At 39.7% G+C, this 14018-nt stretch overlaps 1 protein-coding gene and 1 long non-coding RNA gene across 2 annotated transcripts in view; both read right to left on the bottom strand.

Annotated features, from left to right (window-relative positions):
* The window catches only part of LOC134797012 (dopamine D2-like receptor), a 281210-nt gene extending 268553 nt beyond the window's left edge, over positions 1-12657 (bottom strand). Inside the window, exon 1 of the mRNA XM_063769209.1 lies at positions 12250-12657. Coding sequence (XP_063625279.1) covers positions 12250-12606 — 357 coding nt within the window. The 5' untranslated portion in view covers positions 12607-12657. The remainder of the gene's footprint in view (positions 1-12249) is intronic.
* Positions 2085-2628, bottom strand: LOC134796821 (uncharacterized). The gene is made up of 2 exons (XR_010145004.1): positions 2280-2628; positions 2085-2246 (listed from the first exon to the last, which is right to left on the bottom strand). It is a non-coding gene; the product is annotated as an uncharacterized LOC134796821 (long non-coding RNA).
* Positions 12658-14018: the final 1361 nt, after the last annotated feature.

Raw genomic sequence — 14018 nt, 5'->3', positions numbered from 1 at the left:
CCGCCGAAGCGAGCGTAACTACCTGGAAGTATTATAAATAACAAGGACTAATTAAAATTTCAGGCTCGGATACATAACGCGAAGTTTTAACGAAGCACGGTTTCGCGAAACAGAATACTCGTACAACATGCGAGTGCTTAGTGATCGAGCATTATGCTCTCATTATCCCCCCGCTACATTATTTACGGCTCGACTCGATGAATGAAACTCTAACGACGGGGGTTAATTTAATATTACTCGTAGTCTCGGTGCATATCGCTTCCAAGAAATATTTTATTATCACGTTCATTGAGGCAGCCCATTTAGTTAACTTTCAGATGGTGCTGTATAAGTTATCCTACCTTATGTTTTACTATCCATTCAATTCAATTCAATTCAATTCAATATCTTTAATGCTGCAATATCATTGCAGCATTTACTATCCGTTGATCAACGGATCAACTCGTATGTATGTTCGAGATATGTAGATAGAAGGTACCGTAGACCGGGGTGACTTTGGAAAATTTGGGGTTACTTTGATAGATTTAAAACGGCCATAGAATTACCATTATTCATTATTTACTGAAAATGTTCCTGTAACTAGTTAGATTACTATATGTATATTAATATTCACCTGCTGTAAAAAATCTCGCATAAAAATATATTATGGCTTAAAAACTAGAATTTTAAAGTCGCCCCTGCATTTGAAAGTCACCCCGTTCTACCGTACATAATATGTTGACGAGCCCCTTTCCAGTGGTACCTACCTAGTAAAAGTAAATATTAGTGCGGGGATTGTTTATCATCGGGCCTTTCAGACCTTAAGTAGGTACTTATCTTAAGGGGCCGACTGATTAACGGTCCGCCGGACGGTATCGGCCTGTCAGTTAGAACAAAATTTTGACAGATTCGAACAACTGATGTTATTTTAGGAATCATTAAAAACGATTTTGCTCAAAGATGGATATGGCACAAACGTATTCTCAGCCGACGATAGATAAGTCCTGACTCTCACATTCTCGTCGTGTCGAAAACATGTCGTTGTGCCTCAGAGGATTACAGAGGCTGAGTTTAAACATCGACATATTAACCGTCATGTCACGATCGCGATCGGCGGCGGCCCGCGGGCCGGGCGCATCATGCCGCCGGATTTATTGCTGATACTGCAGCGCTCTCGAAAAGTCTTGCATCAAAAATAACAACGTAAGGATAATTAATAACTTAAGGATAATTATATACTTAAGACGAAACAGGAGCTGAGTTTTAAATATTTTAGGTAAATATACCCGTCTCGCTAACGGAAGCGGCACCTAAAAGTAGTGCGATAAGGACAAGGCGAAAAATCCTGCGTAAAAATCTCAAAAATCGAGGTTTCGTACTCCTCTGTTTCCTCCTCCAAAACTTAACCAATCGTAACCAAATTTGGAAATCTAAATGATTATGAAATTATCTGTGTCGGACCGTTTTGCTTTTTTGGCTAATTGATATCAGTTTTGAATGCCACGCTTCTCATTGCGGAATAGTCAATTAGGCCATTTTGGCCATTTTTGAAGGGCTCTAGCGCCTTAAAAAAACAAAAATATCAAAAAAAGCAATGATTATGAAATTATCTGTGTCGGACCGTTTTGCTTTTTTGGCTAATTGATATCAGTTTTGAATGCCACGCTTCTCATTGCGGAATAGTCAATTAGGCCATTTTGGCCATTTTTGAAGGGCTCTAGCGCCTTAAAAAACAAAAATATCAAAAAAAGCAAAACGGTCCGACACAGATATTGACAATATTAATCTGTGTTGAAAAAATCATTGCTCTAGCTTTAAAAACCACGGAGGAAAACGAGGAGTACGTTTGTATGGAGAAATGACCACTCCCGTTGGCTCTTAAGGATATTTATAAGGATAAAGGAGTGGTAAAATTGTGTCAAGGCCGTTAGTATTCTGTCTTCCTCTATCGTATCGTAGGTCACGTTTACTATCGACTTGTTCTAAATGCATGGTCCTCATGATAAAACGCGACAGTCGCTTAAATGCAAAAGCAGCCAAGTGCGAGTCGGACTCGCCCATGAAGGGTTCCGTATAGCAGCAAGTAACGTAATAAAATTGCGGTTACGTATTAAAAAAAACTACTTACTAGATCTCGTTCAAACCAATTTTCGGTGGAAGTTTGCATGGTAATGTACATCATATATTTTTTTTAGTTTTATTATTCTCTTATTTTAGACGTTTTAGGGGGGTGGGGGGGGGGACACATTTTACCACTTTGGAAGTGTCTCTCGGTTTCTACTCAGTACGTCGGTCACTACTATTCAGTTTAGAAAAAAATGATATTAGAAACCTCAATATCATTTTTGAAGACCTATCCATAGATACCCCACACGTATGGGTTTGATGAAAAAAAAAATTTTTGAGTTTCAGTTCTAAGTATGGTGAACCCCCAAAATTTATTATTTTTTTCTATTTTTGTGTGAAAATCTTACTGCGGTTCACAGAATACATCTACTTACCAAGTTTCAACAGTATAGTTCTTATAGTTTCGGAAAAAAGTGGCTGTGACATACACAGACAGACGGACAGACATGACGAATCTATAAGGGTTCCGTTTTTTGCCATTTGGCTACGGAACCCTAACAAAGCACTACTTAAGACGCATCAATCAAATGGCCGGCCCAAGTCAATCAAGTTTAGGAATGAAGGCTAGTAGAACGTAACCGGACAGTCTATTTTATTTATATTTGAGCTACTCCGGAGCGCGCAAGCCTACCGGATTTAAACAACAAAAATGTTTTTAGACATGCCCGGTGTAAGCCCTTCGCACGCGACAGATTACAGAATTTGCAATTCAAACAAGGCCCGGATAAACAGAGAAAAAAATGAATATTTGGGGGCGATTAAATCAGCACGTAGGGGTAATTCGCGGCCCAATCAGCATTGATTTAGCGCCGTGCGCGTCCGGTTCCGGCCCCGGCGCCGCGCCGGCTCGGGCTCGTTACGGCGCCGTGTGTCGCAGGACGGTTCAATGTCACGTATCGTACCTAGGTACTAACAGCAACACAACTGTCCATTGCTGCATTGGTAGACCTCGAGGTCTATTCAGATAGTAATTTCATGTTATCAAGCAGTTTATATAACAATTTGAAAAATTTTAGTGTTCTTGAGGCCCCACATTTTAACTATACCTATTCATATTAAACCACATTTACAACCGGGTCTATAGCGAAATAGTTTGTAAATGTGATTTAATATGTGTTCAAAACGCGAAAGTTTTAAATGTTACAGGCATTTTCTTCATATTTAGCTACAGCCACAAATTATTGGTTTTAGGTATCACCTTGTAGATTAAATACTTTACAAAGTGTTAAAGAGATCTGTGTAACACACGGAACCTTTGTGCTACCGCTTTGTGTGGACCTATTAGCAGTAAAAAATTGCTGTATATCAGCACTTTACTCCAAGAGCTGAAGATTGCCTGAATAGCAAGGAACGTGGTATTAATTATTATTATAGCTAATATGCAGCCATACTCATACTCATCCGCTAAATTGGGATAAGTGTGCACAATTTTAAAATGCTATAACAAAGCTAAAAGTAAATTATTATCGGTGTAATTGTAGTATGCAGAAACGCGGTTTGAATAGTACGAGAGAGGCATTGAAGTCGTATTGTGCGTGCAAATGAAGCTGCCATTTTGTAAATAAATAATAAAGTTCAAGTAAGCAAAACTTTGGGTGATTTCAATTATGTGTTAAATTTTAGCGGGAATGTAACTTTACTGTGAAATATTACCATACCTACATATAAGGTCTAAATTTTTACGCGCTCTCATAATCTCCACAAATATGTGAATAAAGTTAAAAATAAAATAGGTTAAAATACGAGGTATTTTATGTATAAATTTTACATGTAAACTGTTTTACATGTTCATTTATTTTCGATATAATTCAGTTCAAGCCCATATTTTACAAAACAAACCAAAAATAATATAATAAATTAATTAAAAATTAACAAACACGACTGCCAAAAAGCGAACTGAAAAGACAAAAATATTTTTTAGTTGTGTTAGTTACTCAACTTAATGAATGTAAATTAGAATATGAGTGTTTAGTGAAGGTTATAAACAGCAAACGCAAAAGTTTAATGCTCATTTAGTATCGTGACTGTGGGCCCGATTCGGCTTTTGAAATAGACATCTTTAAGACATCACCAATATACGATAACGATATGTTTAAGATCTAACCTGTCAAATTTGACATTTGCGCGATTATGGAGATACTGTTGAACGATTTCCACAGGATATGACTTAGAGATCCAATTCACATCTAATAGATATCTTACTCTTTCTAACGTAAAAGTGACATTGGTTGCCCGAATTACGCTGCAAAAGAGAACTAGTTGATATCTAAACTATAACGTATCTAGAATGAATCTAGTACGTGTCGTCTCTTGTGAATATCTTGAAGTTCGAATACGGCAGTGTACCTGTGTATTTTATTTCGATTGCAACCTTTTAAATGGGAAAATGTCAATACATCAAGGTCCCCGACTGATATAACCTAACCCGGGATAACGTAAGGATTCTAATGATAATAATGATATATCATACGTCTAAATGGGTTAAGGCTATCAGAAGTTGTTGGAATAAAGAAACTCACATATTACATATATACATACAAACATGAACGCTGAAAACATAAATAATAATAAGTAATGACATAAAACGCTGACATAAAACTCGTCGCAGACAAAATAAGTCCTGTTCTTGCTAGATTGATTAATTTATCTGTAAAACATCATAAATTCCCTAGTAAACTAAAAGAAGCTGTACTTCGTCCGATTTACAAAAAAGGAGATCGTAAATCCTTTTCTAACTATAGACCTATTGCAATATTATCCAGTATCGATAAAATTATGGAAAAACGTGTAACTGACCAGCTTAGTTCCTATCTTAGTAAAAATAATGTCCTAACTCCCAGTCATCACGGTTTCCAAAGAGGAAAAAGTACCTCAACTTTATTGTCAAAATTTACAGATGAAATTAATAATTACTTCAATGATAAAAAAGTAGTATTAGCCGTATTCTTTGATTTCAAAAAGGCGTTCGATACTTTAGAATCGAACACCTTATTGAAGGCTATGCACGAGTGCGGAGTACTGCGGAGTGAGCGAGCCGCTGAACACATGGTTCCGCGACTAATATCTCACCTCGCGCTCCTACAAAGTCAGGGTCGGGAACTCCTATAGTCGTGAGTGTGCCGTGGAGTGTGGGGTGCCCCAAGGCTCGGGCTGTGGTCCTGTCTGCTACTTGATGCACGTTAACAGCTTGTGCGGTGTGCTGCAGCATTGCTCAGCGCACATGTTCGCAGACGACCTATGCGCCCTGCGCGCGGGCACTGACCTTGAGGACACTTTTCGTCTAGTGCAGGAAGACATAAACTCAGTCGTTAAGTGGTCTCACGACAATGGAATAGTTCTCAACTCTAATAAAACCAAGTTCTTATTAATTCACTCCCCATACTTACCAATTAAGAATATCTCTTCCAAATTATATGCCCATACTTTCCATTGCTTTCACCTAAACAACTATAACTGTAACTGTGAACCTATACAACAAGTAGAATGTATTACTTACCTTGGAGTCAAACTAGACGAGCACCTCTCCTGTACGGTTACCATCAGTTTGTCACTGACATTAACGCCGTCGAGAACGTAATTTACTTTCTATACATCCCGTTTGCACTAATATGCGAGTGCGAGCGAGATGTATAGAAAGTAAATTACGTTCTCGACGGCGTTTATGTCAGTGACAAACTGATGGTAACCGTACTGGTCATATCATGTTAATTTTATTTATGAAAAAATTAGAGTATTATTAGGTAAGTAAGTTCTTTCACTTAAAATTCAAAGTTCCTATTAGCACTCTTAAATGTTTATAAGTTTAGTTTAAAATATAAATACTTACTTGCGATCAATAACCATAGTTACAAAGAGCTTAACTCAGCTGATCCCTTAATACCAATTAATCATACATACATCACAAAGGCTGTGACTTCAGGCAAACTATCCGTTCCTAGAATTAATAATTACTACGGGGATAGAACCCTTAGGAAAAGAATTCCATACTTACTTAATAGTTTGCCTGAAGCCATAAGACGTGAAATAATAAGCCTAAATTTAAAACTATGTTAAAAAAACACTACCATAATATATTGTAGTAATTTAAACTCTAAATAAGTACATACAATTTTATAAGTTATTAAGTTAACAACTAGAGACTGATGACCCCACAGTCAAACTCATTGTTGAGTTTTGCGGGGCTATGCCTATTTTTTAGAATTTGTATTAAATAAAAATAAATAAATAATAAAAATAAATAATAACAATCTCTTTTTTTTGGGCAGTCGTGTAAAAAAAAGAAACATCTTTAAAAATAACACGTGGAATGTACTTAAAATGGCGGGTAAACCAATCAGTTTTAACTTTAGGTATTTAATGTTAAATGTCCACACGTGGCTTATAATTCAGCATGGAGTTGGTCAGTGAAGCGTAATAATTTCTATTATACAGCCCAGGTCGGAATTGACGGGCACGAGTATACAGACTTACAGCAGTGCGCTGCTGTGTAACTGCATTTTTATGCAGGTCACACTTGGTACAACTGTGGCCGTTATTAATGCTAATGATATGATATACAAGTATACTCTACTCTGTCAGCTGAGTAATGGCGTAGAAATGCACTTTTAAGCAGCACAGAGCGTTATATCTTTTTTAATGAACTTCACATCATGACTGTTTGCGTTATAAAGGTTTGTATGTTCTATCTTAAAATGCAAGTGCTTTAAGGGTACCTACACATGTGAACCATTATTCATAAAACTGCACTATTTGTCATTATCAAACTACACAACGGGACTTGATCGCGTATTTAAGTTTTAAGATTTACCTCCGACGTTTCGTGAGTCTTCTCCGAGACCACGGGGACAACGCCGTCCTCGGAACGTCGGAGGTAAATCTTAAAACTTAAATACGCGATTAAGTCCCGTTGTGTAGTTTGATAATGTTTAATAATCGTGAAAGTTTAAATCAGTGATTATTGCACTATTTGTGTCCATCAAATGCGCTTTTGCAGCTGATATGATACAACCTTACTAAAGGCTGAATTTTAACAATGAACCTCTGGCATCTTTGTAGCGCTTACCTACTTAATAGGATCGCAGTACAGAATAGGTAATGCATTACATTGTGACACGTTATTTCTTATGCAGCTATTGCAGTCCCAGTGAATATTAATAACTCGTTAAAAGTGCTTAAACCACTGATGTGGACTTAGTGTGGAATTATATAATTCAGTGTAGGTAAGTTTTCGATTTTATTTAAATATAGGCAAAACAGATCAAGTTACTCCGCTTGAACTCGTAAACACGCCAATCTTTCGCCAAATGTGATTTTATTACTACCATTTTATGACAAGCGGAAATTCATAAGCCCTAAAATTTTTATGTCGCCAAAATAGTGTGTTTAAGGCACACACTGGGGCTATAGCGGGCGGACTGCGTGGGTGGTGACTGAGACTCACAGATACCGAAGAAGGATTTCATTACGAGCATTTGGGGCTGATATTAAAAAAAAACAAATTTTGTTACAAACGTAATCGTAAAGCGTCATGTATCTTTGAGTATCTACCTTATGGCCATGCAATACTTCAATATTTTTTCTGACATATTTCCTTGTTCGGTTTTAAGGAAAGTTGTCGCATTTAAGCTCTTTAGTCATCTTGAAAGACACCCGTGGCAATGTGCAAAGTGCACGGTAACACGCTCCGAACAGCTTTCCACAGAATACAGAACTCACAGAACAACATGCAGCTTCCAGCAAACCTGCTGGAGGCTCCACGACCGCACGAACGACGGGGCACATTATTGCTACTACAATTAGAGTTTGACGAATTCATACCGGAAAAAAGAGCGTTGGAATACTCCCAACCAGAGTGGGCCAGTGGTAAAACTGACGAATGACGGTAGCTTAATATCTCGCTCAGAGAGCTGTCCAGTTTGTACCTCAAGGCTGGATAGAGGATACTACCTAAGTATTTATATGTCGTCGGCAAATTGTAAGAATGCGCCGTTTACAAACGGCGTCGGCAATTCACAAACGTTTCGCCGTTGTCGTTGTGTAATTTGCCGCGGCATTTTGGTCGAATTAGTTCTTGATTTTACCACGCGTGGCGCTGCACATCAAAACTATGAAAAACGCTGGAGTGTCCATCAAATCTGGAGTTCTTGGATGGTCCCACCCCACTGTTTCTTTTCAAAAAACATTTCCTTCACAACTTAACTAGACGGAGCCCCGCTTCGCAGGGCTCCTAATTCTGGGCGGTTCATGGTTTGTGAACCATGGTCACCCTAGCGAAACCCACAACCTTTGACGTTGACGCTATTGAGCGCACAATTTGCAAACGGCGAAACGTTTGTAAAATGCCGACGCCGTTTGTAAACGGCGGATTCTTACAAAATGCCTGCAACATACGAGTATAATTATACTTGTTATTACTTAGCACAAATGTATTCGACACTAATAATGTAATGGTTTAACTAATGTAATGGTTGAACCTCATCGAACAAGAAAACGAAAAAAAATTATACCTATGCGTCATTCGATACCTTTGGGTTCAATTGGCGTAAAGGACATTTTGGGGACATATAATGTATATATATGGTATATAACTAATTTTCGCCAAAATGTCCTTTACGTCAATTGAACCCAAAGGTATCGAATATGCTTTTTTTCTTCATAACTAAACAAATTTTGTGGCTAGACTCAGCTAGATGTCACTTTTTGAGTTCAGTTTTCTGTATTTAATCTACTCTGAGAGGTAACTACGTACACGTTCGAAGAATCCCGAATTACGGCGCTGACGAGAGACGGAGCACATGCAAGCGGAGCGGTGAACAAGGAACGAATTAAAACTTAGCAAATTGGAATAGTTCCGACCGGAATGCGACTACATGTTGTGTAGTGTCGAGGACAGGTACAGTCAACTGTAAAAATGTGGGTGCACAAATCATCTCAAAAATATGTCCCATAGCTCTTATGTCAGCGAATTAAGAACTATGGGATATATTTTTGAATAAGTTGACTGTACGTGTGCGTGCGTATCGGAATCTATTACTGATGCTCGATTTAAACACGCCTCGAAAAAGTATTTGATTAGAAGGCAGGTGAGGCACGTTGTTAATATTATTATTTGTGTGTCTTTTCCATATATCTACGCGATCGACAGCAGTACGTTCGTCATGGATGCTTTGTTTCAGCTCCTTATCACACGAGATCTGGTGTCAGTCAGGGTTCTATACTCGGCCCTCTTTTGTTCGGGTTGATGGTCAACGATTTGGAGACAGTAGTCAAAAATGCAAAGTGTTTGCTATATGCTGACGACCTGAAGTTGATTTATGGCGTAAAAAATGGTGTAGACTGTATTTCTCTGCAGGATGATATTGACTCTGTGATGCGGTGGAGCGTTGAAAATAAACTCCTCTTCAATGTAGCCAAATGCTGTGTGTGCACATTCAGCCGAGCTGCAGAACCTCAGATTGCGCAGTATATGCTCGGACCTGATGCGATTGACAGAGTCTCCTCTGTGAAAGATCTTGGAGTGGTCTTTGACTCCCGTCTTACATTCCACGATCATATACGAACGCTAGCTGATAACTGTTTCAAAAGACTAGGCTTCGTGATCCGCAACGTCAAGGACTTCCGAGATGTTGAGGCCATAAAGCTTGTCTTTAACGCATTGGTGAGAAGCAAGTTGGAGACTTCGTCAGTCGTGTGGATCCCGTATGAGTCGACCTACGCCTTACTTCTAGAGAAGGTTCAAAAGGCTTTTCTTAGATTTCTATATAAGAAAATGTATGGGTTTTACCCATTTTTATACCCAACTAAGTTTTTGCTCGGAGCACTTGGTTACAACTCTCTAGAAGTAAGGCGTAACTGCAATTTACTGGTTACCGTTTGTCGCATGCTGCGTGGGGAATCCGACTGCCCAGACCTCGTGAGTCGTGTACTCAGACTGCACGTGCCGGATATTCCCAGGATTAATCTAAGACCGCGGGTGCGCCCGCTATTGGCGGTGCCATTGGCACGCACTGTGTCACGCAGGAATTCGCCGCTCCCTCGAGCATTGACACTACTCAATGCGCTCCTGACGTCAGCACCTGATTGTGATTTGTTTGCATGGAGATGGATGACTGTGTACCGTGAGTGTCTGAAGTATTGTGAGACGATGGATGACAGGCCTTCCACAGTCGGTGTATAGGTAATAATATGTTATGTGATGTGATTTGTTATTTCTGTTTCTTCCTGCGTATGTTGTATCTTGTATCTACCTTGTGTTATATTTTTCTTGTAATGAAATATTTGTAAGCTTTTCTCGGCGCATTGGTATTTTTACTGTAATGCCGTGTAAACATAATTGTATTAAATAAATAAATAAATAAATAAATAAAATATCTCGGAACCATGGGGTCCCGGACCTTTGGGAGGCGTACGTGGGGCCGAAGCCAACAGCGCAGAGGCCCTTTAAGACACTTTATTATTATTGTGGTGTTGTGGGCCTTTGAGTGTCGCATCGACCAGCATTGATCCATTGGGACGGCCCTTTAAAGTTCATTACTAATGCCCGTTGCATCCAGAAAGTTCCAGATTATTTGGGCCGTAATGTTCTGTACTTAGTACCTCTGTACCGTGTCGCCCTAGGTAGGTACTTCTTTTTGACATTAGTGGTCCACAAGATCAGAGAATGTGCATTGCAGTCTCCTTTGACTCCTGACAGAACCTGCATGTCGCATCTTGTTTCTTGCTAATTTGAAACATATGTTTGTTCAACTTACACTGTCCAGTCAGTATTCTGGTCACCGCGCAGGTTTTGTGCCTTTTGAGTCCTAAGAGCTCTTTAGCAGTTTTGCTGTTGAACCCTTTGATTAGAGCTTTCGAGTGTTCTTGTCCTTTAACGAACTTCCACCAATCGGTTGCTCTCGTTTTTTCTAAGTTGCTGAGCAGAGAATATGCATCCCGTTTTGTGATTCCACGGAACGGTTCTGGGCCGACCAGGGGTGTGTCTGCGCCCTTTCTAGCAAGTTCGTCCGCTTCTTCGTTTCCGTTAATGTCGGAGTGCCCTGGTACCCATCTAAGTGTGACTTTGTTGGAGTTAGCCAGTGCATTTAGGTTTGTTTTACAGTTCTCGACTAGTTTTAGTTTGTTACGTTGTTGTTAATATATGTACCTACAGTGTGGATACAATTATGGGCCTTGGAGTTAGCTCATTTTCATTATCTTCCTCGCGTCATCCCGGCATTTTGCAACGGCTCATGGGAGCCTGGAGTCCGCTTGACAACTAATCCCACAAGGATTGTGGTAGGCACTAGTTTTTACGAAAGCGACTGCCATCTCTGACCTTCCAACCCAGAGGGGAAACTAGCTCTTATTGGGATTAGTCCGGTTTATTATTAGTTCGAAAAGCGACTGGTAAATATCAAATGACATTTCGTACATCAATTCCGAAAAACTCATTGGTACGAGCCGGGGCTTGAACCCGCGACCTTACGATTGGTCTTAAGTTCGTTTTACTTAAAGGAAACATTCTATTAGTCGATACAGTTCATGTTAGTGTTAAAATTTCTCCAAGAAACATTTAGGTCTTACACTCGTCTGTCGTACAAAATATCCATAAAATCGAATAATTCGTATTTTAGTTGGTTTGATTCCCAGACGAGAGAAGTGAAAAAAGAAAAAAGTTTGAATACAGTTTTGTTTCTTTTTTAAAAATAAAAGAATGTAGGGGACATTCTTAAGTAAAATGAGCTAACCTTAAGGTTTTAAGGTACTTTCCCTCCAGGGCCCATTATTGTTTTCCACATTGTAAGTATTTATATTTATATAATGATAACATCAGCTACACCTTGATAAATCGTATATCGTACGTATAATTTTATTATCATGATAATATATGGTAAGCAAAGCTTTATTTTAAGTCAATAATTACCTATGTCAATTACGTTCAATGTTTGGATCATTATACACGTGCTATAAACCGTGGGCCTATATAGCCCGACAAATTTCAAAGGTGTCATTAGAGACTAAAATGTCATAAAAATTTCGGAAATCGGTCTTGTTTTAGAGATAATGACAATTCTTGTGAAAATTTGCTTCTGTAATAACTCTGTGAAAAACGTAGTTCGGGCTGCGAACCTTAAAAACTAGAAATATTAAATAATAATAACTCACCAGATAGTAAACGCCGAAAGGCATCACGACGACCGCCACGAGCAGGTCGGCGAGTGCCAGCGACACGATGAAGTAGTTGGTCGCGCTGCGCAGCGCGCGCTCGCGCCGCACCGCCGCGATCACCAGAACGTTGCCAAACAGCGTCAGCGCGGGGAACACCAGCAGCAGCAGCGCCCACGGCCGCCCCGTGGAGGCCTCGGGCGCTCCGCCGCACCACGAGTTGTTCCACGCCCAAGAGCAGTTGGCGGCGCTGATGTTGGGCTCGTTGTAGCTGGCGTTGCTGTAGAAGTAGTCGCTGAAGTCGCGCACCAGCGCCGCGAACTCGGCGTCGGCGGCCGCGTGCGCCGGCGCGCCCATGCCGCTACCCGCCGCCGCCGCGCAGGCTGGCACCCATCACGACCACCTCACACACTAGGTACCCTGCAACAATAATCACTTTTTACTCTTGTTATCATATCACGCCACGGTAGTGCAAGTGCCACCTTATGGAGAAAAGCCACAGTAAATCTCGCCGCCGTAGGGCCGATTTGGGGGTTCGTCTCTGCGATTGAAATGTGATGTGCGTAATCGAATCCTTAATTGAAATGTGCGTATTAGGCAAGCAGGGACAATTTGCCACATCTTCTCTGCGACAGAAGCGTGAGACACAGTGCATTCTCGACGACTGAACCTTTTTAACTAAGTGACACACTATAGTTCGTTTTTTTTTTAGCATTAGAAAGAACTCCACAGAAGCAAGCGTGCAGTTTTTATCAGGCTCTTTAATTGTTAATAATTATTGAATTATCTAATGTAGCATGGTCAATACATATAATTTACTTCAAATTATTACCGCTAAAAGTGCCGGATTTGGAACCACAAGCTTACTTCTGCGAAGTTCTTTCTAATGCTAAAAAAAACGAACTATAAACTTCTATTTAAACTTATGACAACCCTGTTTTGCGTCGGGAATGAAAATAAGTACGATGTCTTTTGCACATCTTACTTTTATTGCTAACTTGAACTATTACCTACTATACTAACGTAATTCAATGATTGCTAAACTGAATTTCCAGGCGTAGGTCATTGAGTTATTATTACTATAGAGAAGCCATACAAAATACCAAACAATGAAATTGTCACAATCGCAACCTGTACCACACGACCAAAACGTCGTAAGCGCCGCAAAATTCATGGCGCTTACGCGTTTGGGTTTGGGGGTTTGATGTCAAAGCAACATAAAGTAATGGCGCAAGATACTGGTTCTCTGAGTCGGTTCTATACGTTAGTAATAACAGTTCAGTGACGTAGGTATACCTTCATTAGCTTCCAGCGTAATTTGCCTGCTGCGTCACTCACACGATGGCTCTATATATTTCATGTGACTAATAATTATCATACATTTTGTCTCATGAAATGGTGAAGATGTGCTATAGGAATTAATGTTGATTTATTTTTATAAATTATTTCAAACAATCCATGTTATTCCCGGAAAGGCGTATTTTTAACAAATAACTTTTTTAACCGCCTTCAAAAAAAAAGGAGGTTCTCAGTTTGACCCGTATGTTTGTATGTATGTATGTATGTATGTATGTATGTATGTATGTATAGCTGTACCTAGTGGAACTCAGGTTTGGTGCAACATAGGCACACGCTGTTTTAATCATCCAACACATCTTGATGAGCACTTGGGAGAGCAGTACCGAAGATAGAGCTGATGCTGAACCCTGGCTGTACCAAGTGGAACTCAGATTTGGTGCAACATAGGCCCACGCTATTTTGGTCATCCG

Source organism: Cydia splendana, chromosome 14 (assembly GCF_910591565.1).
Source record: "Cydia splendana chromosome 14, ilCydSple1.2, whole genome shotgun sequence".
Taxonomy (NCBI): domain Eukaryota; kingdom Metazoa; phylum Arthropoda; class Insecta; order Lepidoptera; family Tortricidae; genus Cydia; species Cydia splendana.
This window is presented reverse-complemented; position numbering and strand designations above follow the sequence as displayed.